General features: G+C 31.8%; 2 protein-coding genes across 2 annotated transcripts; one reads left to right on the forward strand and one right to left on the reverse strand.

The window, feature by feature from the left end:
- Window positions 1–215: 215 nt before the first annotated feature.
- On the reverse strand, window positions 216–16,744 carry LOC143915503 (ribonuclease inhibitor). The gene is made up of 6 exons (XM_077436194.1): window positions 16,573–16,744; window positions 1,553–1,723; window positions 997–1,468; window positions 787–914; window positions 575–713; window positions 216–499 (listed from the first exon to the last, which is right to left on the reverse strand). Exons 3-6 carry the CDS (start codon window positions 1,466–1,468, stop codon window positions 315–317), a joined length of 924 nt encoding a protein of 307 aa, XP_077292320.1. The 5' UTR covers window positions 1,553–1,723; window positions 16,573–16,744; the 3' UTR covers window positions 216–314.
- LOC143915504 (uncharacterized) lies at window positions 16,582–24,541 on the forward strand. The gene is made up of 3 exons (XM_077436195.1): window positions 16,582–16,776; window positions 22,770–22,979; window positions 23,705–24,541. The coding sequence occupies exons 2-3, from the start codon at window positions 22,770–22,772 to the stop codon at window positions 24,368–24,370; spliced, it is 876 nt and encodes a 291-aa protein (XP_077292321.1). The 5' UTR covers window positions 16,582–16,776; the 3' UTR covers window positions 24,371–24,541.

Raw genomic sequence — 24,541 nt, forward strand, 5'->3', positions numbered from 1 at the left:
ATTTGGGAAAAGTTCATAATGCTGTCAGTGACAATATAATGGTGATCACAAATTAAAACAAGTTTAAAAGGAAGAAACACTATTGATAGCAAACTATTAAATATATACATATGTATGCACTTATGTACATTTGTATGTATATAATATTTATATGTACATATACATGTTAATAAGGAAAAGGGGCAATTAAAAAAAATATAAAAACTACAGATTTTGCATTACCTTCATAGATGCCTATGATAATTTTATGAAGGCATTTTATTTTATTCAAAATTTTATGCAAAAGTTATACGAAATTACTATGTTGAAAATTTTTAAACGAATTCATCTGAATAAAGACCCGGTATATGGTCTGGATTGTGAGGGTTGTATTCCCAAACTAAATATTCTGGTTCGTCCAAATTGAAGGTTTCTGATAAAGAATTGGTTTCAGATTTGCTGCGAGAACTATTTCTCACTAGGATTTTTGTAATTTCAGCAGAAACAACATCAGAAATCCCTGAAAATGATTTGACTAATAAATCTTAACTAAAAGAAATTTATTATTTGTCGTAACATCAAAGTACATATACACCTGAAAATTGCATATCAATTTTTACAAGATTTTTATTTGCTTTTATAGCTGTCAGCAAAGTTGTTTCTGCTATTGAAAAATCGTTGGAGCTTATATTTATGCTTCGAAGACTTGAATTATATTCCAAACATTCTGAAAACTATAATTAAATGACAAAATATTTCAGTTTTCGTTTACATTCCAATTAATTAGTTATACTGATTATTATTTACAACGGCAGCAGATGAGTCTATAAATCCACAACAAGAGACGTTAAGTTCTTTTGGCTTTTCTTTACATCTCACCAAAGCTGAAGCCAAATAGCATGCTCCTTTATATGACAGCATGTTCATACTAATATCTGAAAATTTTATTAGGTAGTTTGATTTAGATGGCACAACGAAGCAAGAAGGAAAATATTATGCTTTTTGGTAGATACGCACCTAAAACTTTTAAAGGAGCTGAAAACTTTTCAGATAGACAAAAGCATAATGCTTGAATTCCTCTGTCATTGATTTGATCATCACTCAACCTCAACACTTTCAAATTTGTATGTTGTCGAAGAATATTTTCAAATTGCAAAATTATTTCTTCGGTTAAATTACAATGAGATATATTTAATTCTTCAACACTATTTTTATGCAAAACAAATTGCTTCAGATTTTTAAATTGTAATAAATTTAATTCACAATTAATAATAGAAAATTTAGATAAATTTGATGATGTATCCAATCCAGACAACAACAATTCCCAATCTAATAAATTTAATGCAAATTCCTGATTTCCATGTAAACGGATATCTTTTAAATTTACTAATTCTTTCAATATTCCGTTTAGTGCGAGATGATCGGTTTCTTTTTCTTCTTTCTCAGCTTGAAAATACATCAACTCAATTTCACTTATAAATGGATTCATCTAAAATAATTAATTTAAATTAAACATATACTACATAACATGTTAAAAAAAAATAAAGCGGGATCATCTAGTTTAGTCGAGTACTAGTTTTGCAAGTTCAATGACTGATTTTTCATCACCAGGAATAGCCTCTTGTATATTTTGTTGAAGGAATTTTCGTAAATACAATTCTTTCCAAAAATTTGGACATCTATTGGAATTGAATACTCTCTCGGGCCATTTTTCAATGCAACAACGTCTCCAATAGATTTCATCCTGAAAATATATATGTACATGAAATCCGTGCATATACATAAACTTGTCGTTACGAAATTAAACCAATTAACGTATACGATGTAGATAAAATCGAAAGCAAACTAGTTACAAATTCGCAAAGATTGCGTCAATATTTACTTCAATAACATTTATCGTATACTTCAAGTGCAAATCCGTCGGCAATAATTCCACTAAGAATTCGTAATCTTGTTTAGGCAACTTCGACACTCTCATGAAAGTATTAAATTTGTCAAAAATCTTGGAAATTGTGTATATACACATAGTACTTAATTTTGGCACTTGAACTGAGTCAACTTCATAAGTTTTCCGGACTAATTTCCTCAATTCCTCAGTTCGAGACGTGAAAACATCTTCAATTGGTTTTCCACTTTCTATTACAATCGTTGATTTAACATAAGACGACATATTTTATTACAAATTAAACAATGATTCACATATTGTTTATATCTATGTTTATTTATATAAAGTATAAAAACAATCGAATGTTTTTAAAAATATTTTGCATGATTTGAATTAACCCCTCAAAATTTATAACGAAAATTTAAATATGCATATTTAGGGTTTGTTGCAAACGATCGAAAAGCGCAGATGCACCTTTCGATGTGCACAGATGCAATTATTGAGTTGGATCTTTCTGGCGAGTTTTTAATAATTTAATACGGAAAAATTCGGAACTAAAGTATCAGAAGCATAGAACGTATACAGGGTAGGTATGTCGGGACTTCGGGTAGATTTCGCTTCGTAAGTGCGAGCAGTGCGCACGCATAAGGTACACGTGTCGTTGATCTGTGGTTCAGTCTGTCTGGCGCTTTTCGATCGTTTGCACCGCATCGGCATATTTACTAAGCATATTGTATATAACCAGTGGCGGCTCGTGAATAAGATATCTGGGGGTGCTGCGGTTGATTAAAAATAAAAAAAATGTTTATTTGGATTATATTTTACTATTAACATCAATATTATCAAAATTAAAAATTATATGTATTTTATTTCATTATAAAATTGATTCTTCTGTCTTTTTTCTTTGAAAAAAGATCTATCACCTTTTCGTTAAATTTTTTACTGTCCATAATCATTTTTTTCAATTGACAGCATAGACAAAGCCGTCAATCTTTCCTGAACCATTGTGTTTCTTATACTCGTATATGTATGTCTTTATTCTATTTATTGATGAAAAACACCGTTCTGGCTCAGAGGTAAGCAGAATTTGAATATGTTTTGCTATTTCCACACGAACTTTGCATAAATTGATTCCAAAAATAAGTTTTTAAAATATTAATAAATCGTTAATACTATGCATTTCTTTCCTTGAGTAAAAAACTTATAATTCAGTTTGAAGTTTTTCTTTATTTAGCATTGGATATGATTCAACGGTTAGTAGTAGATCTTTCATTGACATTTTCTTTGAGTACTTTTCAAAATTTTCTTTATTAAATAATTTCACAGCTTTTAATTGATTAGAAAAAGTATATCTTTCTTTAATATCCTTAATAATAACATCGCACATATTTTTGGCTTCTATAATATGTGCGATAATATATGCATCACATATTTTTGGCTTCTATTTTGTTCTCGTATTTGTATAATGACATTAGTAAAACTTTATAAGTTTTCTTTAATTGAAAATGCATCGATATTACTAGATTGCATTTGGTTATAAATAATTTATACATGCGGCATTAACTTGTGAAAAAGTTCTGACTAAAATAAAAAATTGTATTCACTAAATTGGTAGAATCTGTTATTGTTTTATCGGTATTTTCAGAAGAATATTTAAGTTCTTGAAAACATTGGCTCAGCTTCTCTTGATTTTTATACCATCTTAAATACTGTGACGTATAGAAGGAAGTGTAGAAAGATAGAAAGTGTAAGAGGTGTAGAAAGAAAGACAAAAGGTGCAGAAGAAATGACGAAAAGTGAGGAGCGTGTCGAGCGCGCGGCGCGCACACGAACGCAACAAGAAATGTGTAGTACGGACTGTTGGGAGTGCAGTACGGACCAAGCTTCTAGCTGCCCCCACGCCCCTCCTTCGCCCACTCGAGCAATTCCATCGAAAACCGTACTGCACAAAATCATAAACGATGCCTCACTTTCTGATATTAGTACCGCGATGTATGATCATTATTGGATGTATCGGTGTGCGGGCGAGCTTAATACACACTTAAATATTATTGATATTTTCATATATTAACATACATTTATGTATATAATAATATTAAATTTTTCTCAATTTCCTTGGGGGTGCTGCAGTACCGCAGTGCGTATGGACGAGCCGCCACTGTAGATAACTAAAAATTGTACAAAATATTTAAAGTTGGACCATTAATTAATTAGTTCTAAAACGGAGTTAATAAATTCACCTGTCATTGATACGACCTGAACGCATTTATGTAAATAATCATTAACCGGTGGTAGTAAATTGTCGGATTAAAGGACACGCCCAAGATATTTATTTGTTTTATTTGGTCCGGTGAGCATTGTCGTAACAGCAAATGGGCCATTGTGAATATATAATTAGATATTTATCAGATAGTATGATCGATCTTGATTGACAGTCACCGGACCATTGGATAACACTGACTTCGACGAATTTTCCATTGAACCGACTCAAGGTCCCCGAATTATAAACACGCAAATAAGATAAATGCTAATTATATTTACGGTTGTATTATACATTCATATGTGTACATAATTTGTAGATTTAATAAAAATATATTTATAGATAAATTTGCTCGACCTGACCTTCCTTAACATAAAATTTTTTTCGATAATAATTGTGTCTTAAGTATAATATTATTTATGAAATTCTGAAGTAAATCAAAATGAATACTTACGTTTTCACTCATCTTTTCAATTCCATTGATATTGAAATTCGATAAACTTACACCAACAATTAAGAGGGCTGTACACCCGAAACCTTAATTTTGTTGCCGTTCCTTTCTTCGAGATATATATTGAGTGAATGCGACAGTTGCGCTTCGACCAGATAATACGGTTTCGTATTCTCCAGTTTTCTCATCCGAAACTAGACCAATTTAAAAAAAATTTCATCATCGGTATGAGAAAGATATTTTTTTTTAAATCGACCGTTAAATAAGCACCCTGGACTTTTGTGGGTGTAAAAATGAGGCGATTTTATAGATGTTTGGCGGCTCCTAGCTCCTATAAAAAATAACTAATCAAAAAAATAAAAGCACAGATGCATGCCAATGGTGGATATCCATAGCATATTAAAAAATAATTTCTCTAGTGCCATAATTGAGGAAGGGAGAAGTGTAATACGTTTGTATTACACTTGTATTACATTGAGAAGGCGCTGGTGTCCAGCCCTCTTAATATTATTATGTTTTAATGTTAATTATTTAATGATTAACACCATACTAGCAGGCATTTAATAAATCAATTCACAAGCAAAAAGGTGAACACGTGTGAATGTTTTATATCACATATTATGATATTATTATGAGCCTTTTAAAAAACAAAGCAATTTTCTTTTTATTTACATACTGATAATATATTTACACATTTATCTATCTGTTAATCTTATCTATATCTAACAACCTATTACCAATTGTCAAAATATTTAAAAAACTTAATGAATTAATTATTACTAACACTCTCACATACATTGGACATACCATTTGACAAATGCATTCTAATAAAATGAAACGAGTTTTATTGATTCAAATTTTTGTTTCATTTTCATAATTTGATTTCAAGAATTAAGTAGTTTTAACCAGGGCTGTGGAGTTGGTTCAAAATTTAACAACTCCGACTTTTTGTTATGTTTCGACTCCGACTCTGACTCTAACTTGAACGATTTTAGTAAGATCGACTTTTCTTGCTAACGTATAAAATTACACTGTTCGACAAATGACGACTTTTTGTTTGGTTCAGAGACGAGATATGACTTTTCTTATAGATCTATGCCCAGTGAACACGAATCTGGTAATAAAAAATGTCGATTGGCTCGAGATTCGTAGATATATGTGTTTTTTAAATCGCGCGATTTTCGCTTTCAAATCTCTCTAAGTAGTCGTCCAGTTCAAATCAAAAGTCAAAAGTACGTATTTTCACTTGGGATTTTTTCCCACTGTTAATACTATTTTATATTGAGATTTTTCTGTTGAAACATGTTTATTGAGATAGTGTTCTAGCCATATTATTTTTTGTTTTCGTTTAAAAGGGTTAATTGGAAGTGTGCTGAATTTTAAATCGGTAAAATTGCGAGTTAACATCTCGTACTATTATTTACTCGTATTTACACGAATCTGAATTAAATTAATAGGGATAATATATTAAATTGTCTTTATATTAGAATTAAATAAAATTCCACTTAGAAAAATCATATTTAGACTATTCAGGAGACAACATTTTCACACAGGGGGATCATCAAGCTGCGTGACCGTCAACATGTGAGCTTTGCCTTATTTGTGTGACGAGTTAACGATAAGTCATTAGACATAATTGGTCGGCAACGAGAGAAGAATCATTTCCCCGGTCGTGATTCACGATCCACGGAATTTCTCAAATATTTTTGTGCCGTGTGTGTCGTCATTTTATGCCAGCGTTTCCCCATCGGCCATTAGCATCTAATTTTGTTTTTTATTATCTATATTTTTGGCGTTTCCATACAAAAAATAATTTCTGTACGTTTCAAGGTGGCCTTTCGTAATTAGCTATAATGGGTTCGTTTACGCATCAATCAATTGTTCAAACATGAATATTCATCGATCCATCAGCAGCGATGACCTCACGCTGACCCAAACAATAAATTCAACATCATTGCGAAAAAATAAAAACCACGGTGATTCGTAGGATTGATGATATTTTGCACTTTCGTCAGAAGCCAATTGATTCTTAACATTATACAATTGGTATATCCATACATGCAATAAGCCATTTAAGGTATGTAAATGTTTATTTTATATTTAGCGTTACCACTTTCAATTTTTATTCTAAAAATTAAAGTAATACATAAATTGAAATAATTTTAACTGTAGGTCGTCAGTATGATTAGACGATCCGTCATATAATCGATTACGCACATTCGAATACAGTATGCATATTATAATTGTTGCTCAATAGCGGAACGTATTGAATGCAAAATTTCAATAAATTTGCAAATTATGTAAAAAAATTTAAATAAAATCGTTATTACTTATTTATTACGAATATGACGTAAGAGAAAGCGAGCAGCCTCGTCAGTTCAACGATTGCGCAACGTTTTGTCATCCCCGATAGTTGCAGATTGCTCTGTGGACAAGTGGTTCGTTGCAACACTGCAAGGCAAATTGCATTCCCACGATCGGAACCAAACTGCACAGCTAAATTATTCTATATCGAAATTGCAACGTTTCCGATCTATGTACCATAATTGCTCTCGCCCAACGACTGGTAATACTGATCGTGTTTTTAAAGTTGGCACGATTTTTTGCTCCTGATTATATACTTACATATAATAAAATAATTCTCAGTGTTAATCTAAAACACCTAACCGTTACATGGTTTACATTAAATTAAATTTAAGTAAATGTGAAAGGCAGAGAAAGTATGGGACAGGTTCTTTTGAAGGATATACATATGTATGTATATGTACATATGTAAATAAGTGCAATCGTTGGAACCCCGACCTGAACAGAATAAGGGGATGCAGAAGTTGAAATCAAATATTTTTTTAATAAGTTCTGCTTACTAAAATTCTGGTATTCAAACAAAAAATTTAAAATAAATTTATCACAAATTCTTGAATGAAGTATGTAGGCATATGTACATATGTAACTTCAAAGAAGTGGCTATAAAAATAACGTGAACAATGAAAAAGTGTCCCGAATTCAATAAACGAAAGCTAGTTTTTACTTCATAAGAAATACATTAAAATTATGTAAATTATTCCGAATCAACAAAAACAAATAAAATTATATTATTAGAACCTCCACAGCCTCCAAAGAGAATCTAGAATGTTCGAACCACAAACGTAAGGTTCATAATTTGTAATATAAATTCACAAATGCCATCCAATATTAGTTCATGGACTTTCTATGAAGTAAAGGTATTTATTTATTTTTTGAAATGCTTTTTATTTTTTATAAATTATGTTCACCAAAAATTTATGTATAATATATATATACATTTTATAAGGGAACTAATTATTTGGTGGGTTAAAAATAACTAAAATGATCAGTTAAAAATTAGGATTAATGATCAGTAATTTATTAAATAAGTGATCAGTTTAATAATATACATGATCAGTAAATATTCATTTTTCGATCAGTAAATAACAATTTTTCTATCAGTAATTAATTAAATAAGTGATAAGATAAATAATATAAATGATAAGTAAAACCAAATGAATTATAATTTTTGACTGTTGATGATAGCGCGTCGTCCATCTTAGATCTTAGCAGCCGACACTTATTTATTTAAGGGTCAGGTTAGGTTAGGTTAAGTTAGGGTTGGCCCTATTCATTTAAGATTAGGTTGTTAGGGTCGGTATTTATTATTTAACAGACACACGAGAACTGAGACATTGAGACTGAAATGAACCTGGAGCGAGGGGCGAGGACCGAGGGGGTTGAAAACGGAGAGGGGATCAATATTTGTTTATGAACGATGTTCAAGTTGTTAAAGCCTATCTGAGAAAAAGTCAGTCCAAGGGATAAAACAAAAATCAGGAAGCCAGTAGCGTCAGCAAGTGAAAGAAAGCCAGTTGAAAAAAGAATTCGAAGCCCGAAAACGATCCGATATGGCAACATTGGCTCTATTTCATCTGTCAGAATGCATAAAACTGATTATTTCATTTAATAATTGATCATTTATGTCAAAATCTTATCACTTCGTTTTATATACTGATCATTTTGGTTTAATTTCTATTCATATTATTTAAATACTTATCTTACTATTTAATAATTGATCGCAAAGCAACTGATCAATAAAAAACTCATTTATTATATTCACTGATCATTTATTATATTCACTGATCATTTATTATATTCACTGATCAATCCATTATTTTTACCTACCAAATGTTTATTTTACTGATAAAATTTTTTAATTATGAATTGAAAGGCCTCTATAAAAATGAATTTTTATAGAGGCCTTTTATAATAGTTACTGATCTACTGATCATTTTCTATTTTACAATTGTTTTTGGTAATATTTATAGTGCTATCTTATTTTAATGTTAGTGTACAGCATAGTAGGAAAAAGCTCGAAAACCTATTCACAATTTTGTTCATAAGACATTTTATACATAATATTTGAACTAAATATTCATAATATTGTGTCAAAGCAATCTGTGTTTATATCTCAAGGGTATAGATATCTTGTTGGTATTAATTTTGATCAACCATCTACATAATATATAATTTCAAAAGAGACTTTGTATGTATGTAACTATGTAACTATCGTTGGTTTGTAGAATTCGTGACGTTAAATTTAATAAAAAAACAAATGAATATTCAAATAAATTTAAATAAAATAAAACTATTCAAATAAATTTAACAAAACGTTTACGATTAGACTAGATATGTTTAAGCGGTTTATATTACATATACCGAGCGAAGCCACTAGTGTCTTATAAAGTAAGCCACCAATTTTATTTCATACATTTTATATACATATGTACATATGTATGTATGTACATATTGTACATGTACTGGAAAACACAAACTTCATTCGTTTTATTAACAGCATGAATATTATTTCATTTGTTTAATCTCGAACATTTGAAATTTGTACTTAAATTCTTAATTTCTTATCAATTTATCTACATTTTCAATTGTTGCCAAGATCAGATCAACTCTTCAATGAAAAAAATATGGAAAAACGAATCAACGAATACTTTTTTGTATTTTTATTTATCACTGACATTTTTGGCCACTTTATATCCATCGGTCGAGGTGGAAAAAAAATCATGTCGCAAAACACGTGCACGTCAACTGGTTCCATCAGTCATTGAATTACCCACCACAAATAACAAAAATTTTATCATTGTGATTTAATGCGGTGGGGACAGGGCGTGGTGCACCAAAAAATAATATAGCACTTGTTCCGAACGATTGTCCTTGGACACACTATATTGACAACATCGTTTTATTTTATACCTTTCTATCGGCTTCCTCGTGATAGCGGCGATCGACAACCTTTTAAATGAAACGACGTTTGAATACCAATTGAAAATTAGCTAGGAAGAATCGAGACGGCATTAAACGTGCTTGAACGCAAGAGAACGATAAAATCAAAACAATTCGTACGAGTATGACACTAAATATGTAGATTCTACATATTTTGAATATGCATTAAAACGCTTTTTATGCGAGTTGGAATACCTTTGTGAGTGAAGCAACCGAACAGGGTCAACCGGAGATTATGGTTTAATTTTGTGGGATTTGAGGATTAACATGTTTACTTGAAAACATGATGAAAGCTGTTATTATGGCGTGTGAGATTAACCGCACAAAGGAATAGAATGAGCACACACATTGTGTACTTATGTATGTACGTTTCGTGAACCATCTGTTCTCAAAATCTGATCAGCAAATCGAAACTTATCTCTTGACAGCATTACACCAACTCGAGCAAGCTCGGTAATAAATAAGACTTAAAAAAACTTTGGACATTTTATTATTAGGCTTGTTGCTCTGAGCCTTATCGACTATCTAATATCAACTATACACAATGTATTACTATTTTTTTTTTATTTATTGACTACTATCTCTATTGGTTCAACCCATTTGCATCCGACGTCGATTTTCTTCGCATATATTAACAATAGCTACAGTATACTGCAAATTTAATTAGTGTAAATTATTTTTATGACATGGAAATGTTGTTGCAAACGACATTGATTGCCACAATAAACGTTTTACATAAATAGCTATAGAGATATATATAAAAAACAACAATATCCTTATCAACAAAAGGTGTTCATTGATTAGTGGCAATTAAGTCGTAAAAAACAATTGTGAGTTTCCATATGAGACTAATTTCCTCGAAACTTAGTGTAGCAAAAATGTTATACTGATCCGTTTCCGTGTAAGCAAAAAAGTCAAGTCAATCGGATAGAGCTACATACATATGTATGTATATACATAGTGCATTCATTCAGCTTACATAATATAAAATTCATTCCACAGAATATGAAAATCACTGTTTAGAAGGGAAACATTCAGTTTTCGGTCCGATAGAAATCCCTTTTATTCCGATTCATTTTGAACTATTTTTTCCTGTAAGTTTTCAAATTCTGTTGATATCTCCATTTAAATTGATATTTTTTTATTTACTAATTTTCAATAAATCGACCATCAGATTACAATGGCTCTTAAATAAAATGCATTGAAAAGAAACTAGTTACAAAGCGAGTCTCACGATAAAATCCCAAAGGTTATACGTTATAACATCAAGCAAATGTGAAAAATGTTTAATAGTACGTATTTATGTAAATCGTTGGATAATTGAGACTAAATTTAATATTACAAAGTCGAGTTTTCCACTGTGTATAATTTTGTTAAGTATAAAAGAATGATAAAAAAATCATAATTTAATTGTGGAACACGTAGTAACAACAAATCATTGTTCGCAATCAAGTCAACAATCAATTATGTGCGAATGAATTATTGAACCATTGTAAATCTGCATATTGTCCAAACTATTTAGAATGTCGACACCTCCGAAAGGAACTCAACGGTCAAGTGGTTTTTCGATAAGGCAATGTGTTTGATATTTCCTTTTCGGCGAGAATTTAAGATTCATGATCATTTCAAAGTAATCAAACACGGAAAAGTCCAAAAGATATAATATATAGAAAGAGTTTTGTAATAAGACAGAAAGAGTTGAATCTATACATATGTACATATATCATGTGGACATATTTTCATATACAAATATAAATGTCCAGAATGACTTTGGCTATATATATTCGATTTTGGTGAAAGATCGTGACTGTCAAAAGTTAATGGCTATTATTTGACCAGTGGTCGACTTAAACAAGGGGGCACTGCACTGTTAGTGATGGATTATCCGGTGAAAGAGGAAGTTGTAGTTCGCTGTCATTATCAGTATCATGCTGGCACACACTCCTTACATTCTTGTCTGAGGGGGAACCACCTTGAAAATAAAATGCCTTTCCACATGAGGTCCATTCGAGATTTGCACAGTCACCTTGTCGAAGGTTGTTCCCCCAACTGCGAGACCCTAGAACGTTTGATAGCCACATTTTTACGACTGCAAACATATCGGACGTGTTTTCTCGCATTATTAGCCTTAAGGGGACAAAGTTTTTTTTTATTAAACTTTAAAACATTCAGTACGATTAATTACATTCGTACCATTGAAATTCATCTCACCTTTGCTCATATTCAAAATGTCAAGCCGTAAAGGTCACGGCTCGATGAGTAACAAGTTTAAAATACTGCATTGTACTGCACTTTAATTGCACTTAACTACAATCTTACTTCCTTCAAATTAATTTAGATCAAATTTAGACGTAAAGGAGAATTTTAAGGATCTAGCATTTAAGAAAAAAATCTTGATGAAATAAGAATAAACAACAAGTTCTTCTAGATTTGCCAACAATGTCTTTTTTATATGGAGATACCAGGTTTTGATTTTGATTTTTAAATGCTTTTTATTATTACGAAATTATGTTCACAATAAATCTTATATCTATTTTAATAGCTACTGATCTACTGATCATTTTCTATTTTACAATTTAATTTAATTTGGTTAGTAATCAAAGTATTATATGTATATTATTCTAATGTTAATCTACAGCATAATAGGAAAAAGAGCTCAAAAACCTATTTAAAATCCTTATAAATGCTTATAATACATCTAATAAATAATATTAATTAAAGACTCTCTAAAGTCGATGACCTAAAGCAGATTGTGTTTAGGTAATCTTTGTTATAACTGAAGGGTATAGACATTTTGTTGTTATCACCGAGACTCTTCACAAGTGTGTTAGTATGGTTATTAGTGATTCTGTCATAGAATCTACTGGTTAGTTTGTTAGTAATGTCTGTAACAAACGGAATATTATATATGGCATGCAGTTTTTTCAAGTTAGTATATATGGGTGTATTATAAATTATTTTTTGGGATTTATTTTGTATTACTTGGAGCTTGGAAAGGTTAGTATTCGAGGCGTTATTCCATACAGGCGAAGCATAGGTTAATAATGGTAGCATGAGCGCGCGATATAATTTTATTTTATTTTAAGTTGATAAAGAACTATGGAGATTAAATATTGGATATATTGAGGATATACCCCGTAACGCCTTGCATTTCGCTGCGTCAATGTAAAATGCAAGGCAAAACGACATTTATCCAGTCTACAATTTTAATGAAAATTTCTCCAAGATTGATAATTGTAATAAATATTATCCTTGAATTAAAAAAAAATGGGTTATGTATGTATATTTTTCTGTAACATTTATTTTTTGAATAAGTAGTTGAAAAAGTACCAAGTGTGGTACACTTTTTTAATTTCTTTCAGCATTCTTTTCAATAATTAAGTTAGTTTGGCGAAATGATAGAAAAATAACATAATGCGAGTGGATCTTGTTAAAGTTAAGAGTTAAGCATTGAATCCATTTTGATGTGGAATACAAAAGTTATTTGTATATGATCTGGATTAAAGTAAATTTGAACATATATTATTGGATACAGCAAAATCGATTTCCGATTTATTCAAATTGTGGAAGATAAAAGGAACGATAACATCAGATTGAAGGAAGTTCCTGATTTCATTCTTTTTAGTGCTCATACTGTGAAATGTTAAACCAAGTGCAAAAAAATTGTCATGAAGAAATGTCAGTTCATTGCATAGTTTCGCGGATTTTCAGTCATTAGAAAAGTGACGATGGAAGAAAAGTTTAAATAAAATAATACTCTTTTAATTTTACCTATGCTTAACGTTTCAGCTTTTACGTCTAACGACCTGTGTAACCTTTGATGTAAACTTAAAGAAACATTACACAACTACTTCCAATCATTTATCAATAGGCAATTTTGTTCTACTCACATAGCCTCGAATTGTAATGAAACCGGTTGCCGATATCAATTAAAACAATTGTGTATTTTCTCGCTTAATTTTAAATCAATATCAGAAAATTAATTAAATTAATAATTACACCACAGTTAATTTACATTAAAATACCTAGTTACATAATTTTCAAAAGTCACTAACGACACATAAAATGGTTGATATCGATCAAAAAAATACTTTTATATACTACATACATCAATCAATTTATAGCAATTAAGTAGCTCTTGATCTAGATTACGCGAAATCGTAAATTATTAGACCGCACCCCGCAACGTAACGTATTAATTTGCTAAAAACAACCGAACGCTATGAATGAGCAACGCTTCGTCGTCCCGGACAGACAGACGGATAAATATAGTGAACACGAATCTAATAAATCATAACGGAAATACAAAAGGTATATAATAATAATAGCACAGGTTCAATATTATCTGGGTGATTCAGAGACATTGGTCCGACGGTGTGCGAATCAATCATAAACGAGCAGACTCAATTAATCGACATCACTGTTGGTCAATAAAAGGCCTTTCGATTAATATTTTTCAAATGTCGAATACTGCTTTTAACCATCATTATTAATTTAATATCCATTGGAGTTGATAAAATCGATTCACACGCTTAATATATCCCCACTAAAACACGAAATACTACTGCAAGTAGCGCTGTATCACTATAATTAAAGCGTATTTTAATAAATTTGAATCCCACATACGAACCAAATTTCGCATCAAATGCAAAACCTACTCTGAATCTCATTAGATAATTGATTCAATGGACCACGCACGGTGTGACAATGTAGATATTTCCGGTGTGACATTTAGAGCATTGAAATTATAATGCATTACATACATTGAAAATGAGTAATTTTGATTCTAAGATTTATATTATATATGTACATATGTATATTATTACAATATTAAAATTGATCTTTAGTAAAACCTATAACATAATATAATTCACACATTAGTGTGTGGCTTAATATGTGGTATGATAGATTTTACCCAGGATTCGATTATAAGAAAGCCTTCGACACAGTTTGTCACAATGCAATATTTAACGGTCTACAAACACTTTGAGTGTCGAACCCTATGTGGGGCTATTTAACGCCACAGTTTCGGTTAAACTTTTTTCAGATACGTATAGATTTAAAGGTTCCCGGAAAAATGCACTAAATTGCGCTGAAAAATGGCACAGTTTCTAGAAGTCTTAATTTTAAAAGGCGCTCAAAACGAACTTACGAAATAGAATTCCAAAAAAAAGGTTAGCCCCTTCGGATAACATACAAATACCCCTAGACGCTTTTATGTGGAATTCTATTGCGTTAGTTCTCCTTGAACATCTTTGAAAGTTTGGATGTCTCGAGAGTACAACTATCTCGGGTGCATTTTTCCAGTCACCAGATTTTAGCATATGAAAATTAGTAAGGCAAGGAGACACCATCTCGCCTAAGTTATTCAATGCGGTACTTGAGGGAGTTTTCAAGAACTTGGAATGAGACACAGCAGGAGTAATAAATGCCTTTAAAAATCAATGCTCCCTTCTTGAGTGATCTTCGGTTCGGAGACGATATAGTTTTAATAGCTCGCGATCCAGCTAACTTAGTTAACAGACTAACACAACTGGACAGGGAAAGTTGGAAAGTAGGATTAAAAATGAACGTAGATAAGACCAAGCTAATGTTCAATAACTATTGCATGCCTGATAGCATCACAAGATATGATAAAATAGTAGAAGTAGTCGATAGTTATTTATATTAAGTACAAATAATAGACATGTAGTAATGAAGAAGAAATAAAGAGACGTATGAAATTAGGATGGAGTGCATTTGGATGAATGAATGTGGTTTTTAAATCAAAACTGTCAAAAGATCTTGAAGAAAAAGATCTTCGATCAATGTGTTTTGTCAGTGATGACATATGGATGTGAAATTTGGACATTGGACGCCAAGTTGCTAAATGGCACCCGAGAGAATGCAAAAGGGTAAAAGGAAGACCGCAGGGAAGATTGGTGGACGAAATTAGGAAAAGGTGTGGGGTCAGATGGGTGAGAGTTGCGCAAAACAGAGACGAGTTCATCCAGTAGTGGATGGTGAATGGCTGTAGATGATGATGAAATGATTTTCATCGATATACCTAATGAAAAACTTTCATCGTATCAAGGGAACGTTGAAAAAAAAACTAAAAGGTTCATGTGACACCAGTGAGTTACATGAACCTTTGAAGATAGCTTTTGACTGTTAGCACTTAAATTACATAAAACCGATAGTTCGTGTTTGAACAAACTAGTATGTTCATAAACGAATAGGAGTGAAAACTTGTACTCTGACAGAAATATACATAATATTTTGAGCAATATATAATGCTTAAGTAATTCTCAATCTATATTACGCAAAAATTATAAATTAACATTCCATAAAAATAAGTGAAGCAAACTATTGTGTGTACAGTATTACGATGCAGTTTTCCGGGACTTTTCCGATCTTTAAATACAATTTTGATATTATTGATTTATTTTTTCGATACTTCAGTATTATTTTTATTAATTTTTTTCTACAACATCGATATTGGTTGAAAAAATGATCGCATTCCATTCATTACAAACATCCTTACCGGAACGCTTGAATCATCATTGGCTCCAGTAAAATAGCTAAGCATTGACGAGGACCAGCACTGAAATTCAACAGTAGATCAATTATATTGGGGGAAGCCCCCACACGAAATAAATTGCCCAATGACGAATCGTGATGCGTGCAGCGACAAAGATCAAAGCTCTGCAGTACCTGGAGTGCATCATTAAGTGCAGCGTAGCTGGTGGTGGTCCTTGTGAGCCCCTCCCCCTCTGGCCCACCTGCCGCAACCTTCGTGGCCACCAGCAGCTGCTGCAGTGGCCGTCGCTGGTGCTGGTTGCCATTCAACCAGATGGAGGTGGTCGCTGGCTGGGCTCGTAGCTTGCACTGCGCCGACACCCAGCATCACACAGCAAGGTACTACATACATACATACATACACACATCTCAATCTGTAACAGTTTCCCTTTTTTTAATATCTTCGATCATATCACTATTTACATACGTAAGAATTTTTAGAAATTTACATAATTCCTTGAGCCTGTGCATCACCTAATCAATCGACTGTTTTACATTTGTAAACATTTATTGCGTTATATGTATGTATGTAATGAATTAATTCAATCATTGCAGTAATCAAATGTATTCTCAATACTGTTTCAAGTTTTTACTCTGTGTTATTAATAACAACACATATACATTTAAATTAATGTATGTGTGTGTAGTTTTAGTATCGATGTATTCAGTTTTAAGATGTGTTATATTAAAATCATTCATGAAGATTCATACATATACGTATTGACATGAGAACTTTGAATTGTTGTTTAATTGATGTTCTTTATTTAAAGAGTATGCTAATTTGCAAAAATTTCGTCAAATTAGCGATGTAGAAAGTGTGAAATATCATACTCACATAAAGATAATTTGTAAAGGAAATATAATAGTTTGTATTATTTCTTATTAAAAATAACGGGCAATATTGGCATGAAACTGTTTTTTTAAATATATTTTCTATTATATTATGTTATATTAATCAAATTGTATGTATAGTAATTTATTTTTCATTATATCGTGTATATGAAATCGACAGCCTTTTCCAATAAAGCTTTCTTCATATAAAACAACACACACACACATACATACATAGAACATATAATTTTTTATTTGATTTATTAAATCATTAACTGATAAATTTTTCACGTTTTTTTGACAAAATCAATCACGGGACAGGACTCCAATTTTTGATTATTTGCTATCTGCCGCCAGGCATTGATTCGAAGGTTTAATACCATGGTCTTGTTTTGATGCAATTATACATTTATTAGTATATTTGTATGTATATATGTAATATTCCATTCAATTTACTTCTATTAGAGGGATCTCGTAACGAATTCTATATATGTATATATATATAATACTTATACGATATTTTAAGACATTAACAGCCGTAATAGCATTTGTGTGTTACGAAACCTCGCAATATCGTAATTCGATTTCGTCGATAGACTCTACCATCGGTAAAATTTATATCTACGTATACGTCATAGTATATTTTAACGTTTCCGTCAGATGAAAAGGCATCTTTGCGTGCTGTACGTATTTTATTATCATTCGGGTACTGTTCGTAGGTGACTTTACTTAGTTGCAGGGAAAGTGCTGCTAAGGTATCGTGCGATTTGCTATTTCTCAACTGCTAAAACCGTTTAAGACTAGCTGGTCGGTCGGGTCTGTCTTCCACTCGAAAAACAAACACAAAGACCGATAGTCGAGAGGCAAATTCTCATGCGAAGATCGGGGTCATGGTCAACTTTCAGTTTTCTTATCTCATTCGTACGTGTTTGTTTATAACGGCGTTTATTGATGTGAAACGCGATTGTCGAACCGCTTGTGCAATTTATCGCACTCCATTTTCAGTTTAAGTACATTTCGTCGTACATGTAAAGATGTACGAAATTTCTGAACGACGCGTGGAAAACGTCATAGCGATGATGCGCTAGAAAAATAGGGGACTTTGCATTTTGAATGAATTGATTTGATTTTTAAAAGCTTTTGTTTCACAATACTTTTTTTATGTATTTATATTTACCATGGTTCCTTACGGGGTTTGCCCCAAGGCGACACCTATGGCCAAATTTGTACATATAATTAATTTGTAAATTTATAACATAACAATTATAAATTTGAAATTATATTCAAATAATGGTAATCGGTTGCCAATTCGTTTGGAAACTTTTCAACGATGGAATCAAATAAATTTGCAAACTCTAATAGGAAACGATCGACCTGTAGTCACATACATATATAGCAACACTGGGCCAGGGATCGAACCGATGACTCCTCAGTTAACTACTGAGCTATATTCCTGGTTCAAAGGTCTCATACACAGTTTTACACATGCAATAAAACACTAGTACGTCAAATTTGTGTCGCCGCATTCTTTCATAAGTCTACCTTTGAGTGTTTTTTGGATGATATTTTATTTATTGTATTGTCAGCAATCGTTAACAGTGATTCCAATATTTGAATATATGTAGAAGAAGCTTGTCGAAATAATAAGACCGAAGTAATTAATAATGACATGGAGATACGCCTCTCACCGCTGGAGTCGTGCCGCACTTTTGATTGTGTTCTTACTATAAGTCTATTTAGTCACTGATCCGGTGATTATTTTTTATTCTATTATATATATTATTTTAAAGTATGTGTTTAAGCCTTAAACTTTAAGGCGTTATACAATAAAAAAAAGGTCAAACACCTAACTGAATAGATTAAAATCGAGAATTTGTTCTAAAAAGTTCACGTTTTATTTATAGACATATTAAGTTTTGATTATTATTAAAATCGTAACAATTCATAACAATTTTTGAATTCGCACTGCAAAAATATTCACTGCTAACACTCATTATAAAGAAAAATTCGGTTTTTTTTAACAGTATTCAAATAATTAGCAATCATATTACGATGTTCATTAAAATACATATTAGATAATTTTGTATGCAAAAGAAGACTTTCACAAGAAATACTTTCATATACATACATATGTACGTACACATGTACATATGTGTATAAAATATAAAAATAAGTGTTTGTATGCTTGTTTGTGCGTGATTGAAATCCACAGATTTCAACTTAAGAATCCTACATAAGATGAAATTTGGTGATCATTAGTTATGACCCAACAAAATTTATATATTCTATTATTTGCCAAATACGCATGTATAATATGTATGTATTTGTTTATCAAATTGCTACTACAATATTAAAAAAATCATTGAAAATCACCAACCGTCCATATTTTCCGTACGTCCATCAATGAAATCGAACATTAATTTAACATGAACCTGCACTGCTTTGGTTCATTATTGCGTGTATCAATAGTATTGGTCATTAACCTTAGCGAAGTTATAATAAATCGAACGTTTTTTTCGGTACTGAATATATTAGTACGCTAATTATGAATTCGCCAGTAGTAATAAATTAGTCTAATATCTTAATTAATAAATCATTTTCGTATGACAAATTGTATTTATTATTTGAAATGTTAATCAGTCGATCGTTATATTTTCGTGAGAAACTATCATTCATAGAAAAGATGAGCTCACGACTAAAACAACCTTGGTAAAATTAACAAAAAAAATATTATGAGCAAACGATAAATATCTTGTTGATTTTAACTAATTATACTCAAAGTTTTTAAATTCGGAGTATGCGATGATATCTCGACTACGCTATTAATATATGTACACACATATATGTAGATACATATGTACATACACACGTGTATAATAATATATCATGAAATGTTCAAAATATTGATCGTGTGAGAGGTTCTCAGAGAAGAAATCGTCAATGAGCCAAATGCGACTGCTTAACATGCAATATTTACAAAGCGTATTATGTCACATTCGAAACTGTCAACTTCTAAACTGGAAAGTAAATTCATTGAAATGATAACCAGCAATCAACATAATTAAAAATCGATAAACTTTAACATCTAGTCAAAGATACAAAGGTGTGCCGAAAATTTAACTATCAACTTTAATGTATATAAATTTATACAAACCTTTTACAAATTATGCAATTTAAAAATGTATAAGTATATATGTACATTTATTTTTAAATTGAAAAAAATTGTATAGATTTTGAATCACGTTTCTCGGTAAATTGCACTTTTGCGCACAATACGTTTTCGATAATGTTTGCTTGTATGCTAATGATTTTCCGAGAAATTTCAATTGGTAAATTATTCCTATTTACAACATGTGCATATGTTTGTAAAAACAAAAGAATCGTAATGTGCTGGTTTAAATAAGTTTACATGTTTATATTTAAGTTATTTGAAAGAAGAAATTTCTCTATCCAAACAAAATAAATAAAAAATGAGTTCGATTATTTTATTCAATATTTTTAATATTGAATAGAATTCAATTTGTCAAATCATTTAACATTGTGCAACTTTGTCCATTCATTGAATTCTGTTCCTTTGTAAATTTACACGATGATGCTGTCGAATATACCAGATATATCCATTACCGAACCGAACGCTTTGTCATTGCCGATTGCCATTTTTTTTTTCACCGATTCTATTTGACCACAAAATTCGATTCGGTCAACCATGAAATTATTTACGCACGTACAAAAACAATCGCGTCTGTTTTGTGTTTTATTATATTAAATTATTGGCGTTTAGCAAAGTTCCTATGTTCTTGAAACGACCTTCTCAAAAAAGTTTTAATAACCTCACATGATGTCAATCAGAGATATGTATATAGTGGGTCTACGTGACGAGACAGAATGTTACATTACAGAAAACACAAATATCGGAAGGCAAAGATCGAAAATCGAAAGATCTTAAGTCGAAAGATAAAAAAAAGGGTGCATGGTAAACGGTACATACTCACTTAATTTGCGCGAGCAGGATACAACAGGAACAAGAGGAACAGGCTTTTCCTCCCGTATTATGCGCGCGCACATTAATACGGGAGGAAAAGCCTGTTCCTCTTGTTCCTATTGTATCCTGCTCGCGCAAATTAAGTGAGTATGTACGTGAGTATGTACCGTTTACCATGCACTATTTTTTTTTTGATCTTTCGACTTAAGATCTTTCGATTTTCGATCTTTCCCTTCCGATATTTGCGTTTTCTGTCATTTAACATTCTGTCTCGTCACGGAGACCGGTATATAGTACATGCATATGTATATAAAAGATAATAATTATAACTGTAACGTGTACAGTTAAGTATGCATATGCATTATTTAATTTATTTTTTTAAATCCACATTTCAGAGATGATTAATTGTATAATATTTGGGCGATAATAAATATTTATACCTAATAATTTAGTTATCTGTTTTAATGTTATTATGAATTGTAACATTGTAAAATTACAGGCATTAATTATATCAGTTAAACTAATCTTAATCGAGTTGTTCAAACTTTTACCAAACTTAAACTTCAAACACATGGGTTTTTGGGGGTTTGACCTGGGTTCTTCTTTTTAAGTTTATTCTTTTGTATTTTTTTACAATTGTTTGTTTTTTATTTTATTTTCCTCCAATTTTTTTGTAATTTTTGCTTTCTATTTTTATTTCTATTTTGGTTTTATGATTTTTTTAAAATCTTATTTGTATTCTCGAACCCCTTGGGTCCATCGACTATGCCACCTTTCCCAAGTATTCTTAGCCCTTTGAGTGCTGACGTCTTTTCTGTTGAAAGCCCACCACGCTAAAAATTTTGCCAACATTTCCACCTATAATTATTTATAAATTCAATAGAAAGCAGGTATTAAAATTGTAGGTGATCCAAACAAACCCTAGATAACTACCGCCGAGGATTTCGAGTTTTGTAAAGATGTGTTTAGATTCTCTAATATATCTTGCAACAATATAAAATAAACAAAAGAAGTCTATTAATGAATGTATTTTTCCAAAACTAGTTTCATCTTCTTCATTGTTGTTAAAATGTAATGCTCACAATCTAAATGCCAAGCCACAATCTTAAATACTAAGCAGTTAGGGATTTCCATCGGGAAATTCTGCTATGGTTATAAATTCAAAAATTTCGATATAAACCAGTCTTTCAATGTTCAATGCATTTTTTTTCAAAACTACCTGGAAAGGCTTAGCGGGTAGTATTCTTGTTTACTTGACATGCTCAAAATACACCGCATTTCGGCGTTTTTCAGGCCATGGACTTGTTGGCAAAACGCCGATCGGCATTGGTCAGCATTCAAAGGGTTAAATAAATAAATAAATAATAAAAATGTAATCTAGTGTAGTTCGTAACTATTACCGAGTTCTATATTTTTAAGCTTTCCCCAAAAACTTTATGAGTTGTTATCCCCAAAATACATAGGAACAATAAAAATAAACAATCTTTCGTCTTATGCTCATTTTTTTTTTCATTTTCAGATGTACTGGTCAGCTTGTTTAATTCTTTGTGTGCTGAGCACTTGCAGCGGTGGTCTGCTACGTGTGCCGAAGGTCTATAATGCCATTATCAATTCAAGTGACAATTTGACCCCAAGCAGGGCGTTTCCACTGATACAACCAGTAGTGCACGAAACTGCTCTCGGATATCCACTATCTCCTGTGCTGCCATTCTATCACCCAGAACTAAAGGTATTAAATTGATTCATCTACCGCTTTACTTTTTCAATATTGCATTAAAAGCGTCCATGAGTTACTTATTATTAAAAATTGATATTCTGTGTACATATAATACTTTATAAAGCGAATAAATAGGTCGAGAGAAATAAGCTTTTGCAAGTTCACTTGTGCCTACAGACAAATGTGCATTGCGTTGCATTTTTAGCTTTATTTACTATCGAGAACTATTTCAAGCGCGTACATTGTACGTTGAGCTCTGGTCTCAACCCAAACTGGTTTTCGTTCTCAAAACACGGTCCATATTTGTTTGTTATCTCTCTGTTCGATCATAGTCTTGTGATAACTGGCGACAAAGCCCCTCCTCGGTGAAGACAAGAACATGATATAGCCAAGACGAAGGACGAGGTGGAACCAGAGCACCGACAACATGCCATCATGATCTCACGACATGATATATGGATCGAGCTCTCTTGGCAAACCTTCAAACGACGTAGCCTTGTACATATAATAAACTTAGTTTGTACATACGACTTACGTACTTACATATTATAGCACTTCATAGTCCTTGTTAACAAAGCTGGCGTTAATATTATACTGAAAATGTTTATTTTAAACTTTTGAAACGAAGAATGAAACTGTTCTTTAACAATTTGAAACGAATAAAAATCTTATTTGTGTGAAATACATACATATGCACATATATATGTATATATTCATAAAACTTAACCTTTTTTCAGCAACAACAGCAATTTCAACAAGTGGATGTAAGTGGACCAGAACAGGCAAGAGAGCAACCCACATTCGAAATCAAAAGCCCTCCACCGGAACAGGAAAAGACTGAAGGACCAAAGCAAGAACAATCATCCAAAAATCAATCGCAAAACCCACCCAAAGAAAACATTCCGCTGAAATTGAACGAATTCGGACTTCCACCAAGTCTTGTTCCAATTCAAAACTATAATACCCAATACTCACTACCCAAACTAGCGTACCCTTACGATCCGTACCATAATTACAATCCCTATTTTTCCGACCCTTACAATGGCATCATATTGCCCTATAACAATCCGTATAATCCTTACTTTCCATCACCGTTTGCACAAAATCCTTTCAATCCTTATTCCATAATCCACGCTCCCTTCTATAGCATACCGCCGACTCAGCAGACTCAACAACCTCAACAGCCGTGGCCTAACCAGGAATGGCCACAGAGACAACCTGCTAAGCCAGAATCATCGGAAAAGACGCCTCCTGCTAAGAAACCAGAACCGCCCAACTACCCACCTCCTGATCTGAACGTGAAGAACAACAGTAACAAGAACTCTGACATACCGGACGTGCCGCCTCCACCTCTACCAGTAGGTGGATTGAAGTACGACAATAGCAAAAAGCCTACAAGCTAAAAACTACCCACTTCCAAAGCATACTACGCATATATAAGAACTGATGAACACGTGTATGTCGATTTGAAATATTTTTTTCAAATCGAAGTATTAATTCTCAAAAAAAATGTATTACTATTTATTATAAAATATTGAAGCGAATATAGATCTCTTCTTTGTTTTTTTTTCTTT

The sequence above is a fragment of the Arctopsyche grandis genome, chromosome 8, assembly GCF_051622035.1.
Source record: "Arctopsyche grandis isolate Sample6627 chromosome 8, ASM5162203v2, whole genome shotgun sequence".
In the NCBI taxonomy this organism is placed as follows: Eukaryota; Metazoa; Arthropoda; class Insecta; order Trichoptera; family Hydropsychidae; genus Arctopsyche; species Arctopsyche grandis.

Excerpts from the sequence above, each read along its gene's own strand:
- LOC143915503 (XM_077436194.1), bottom strand. The coding sequence starts at position 1,468 with ATGAATCCATTTATAAGTGAAATTGAGTTGATGTATTTTCAAGCTGAG. Across the intron at positions 714-786 it reads TAGACTCATCTGCTGCCGTT|TTTTCAGAATGTTTGGAATA; the intron begins GTAAATAATAAT and ends ATTTAATTATAG. Across the intron at positions 500-574 it reads AATTGATATGCAATTTTCAG|GGATTTCTGATGTTGTTTCT; the intron begins GTGTATATGTAC and ends AATCATTTTCAG.
- LOC143915504 (XM_077436195.1), top strand. The coding sequence starts at position 22,770 with ATGTACTGGTCAGCTTGTTTAATTCTTTGTGTGCTGAGCACTTGCAGC. Across the intron at positions 22,980-23,704 it reads TCTATCACCCAGAACTAAAG|CAACAACAGCAATTTCAACA; the intron begins GTATTAAATTGA and ends ACCTTTTTTCAG.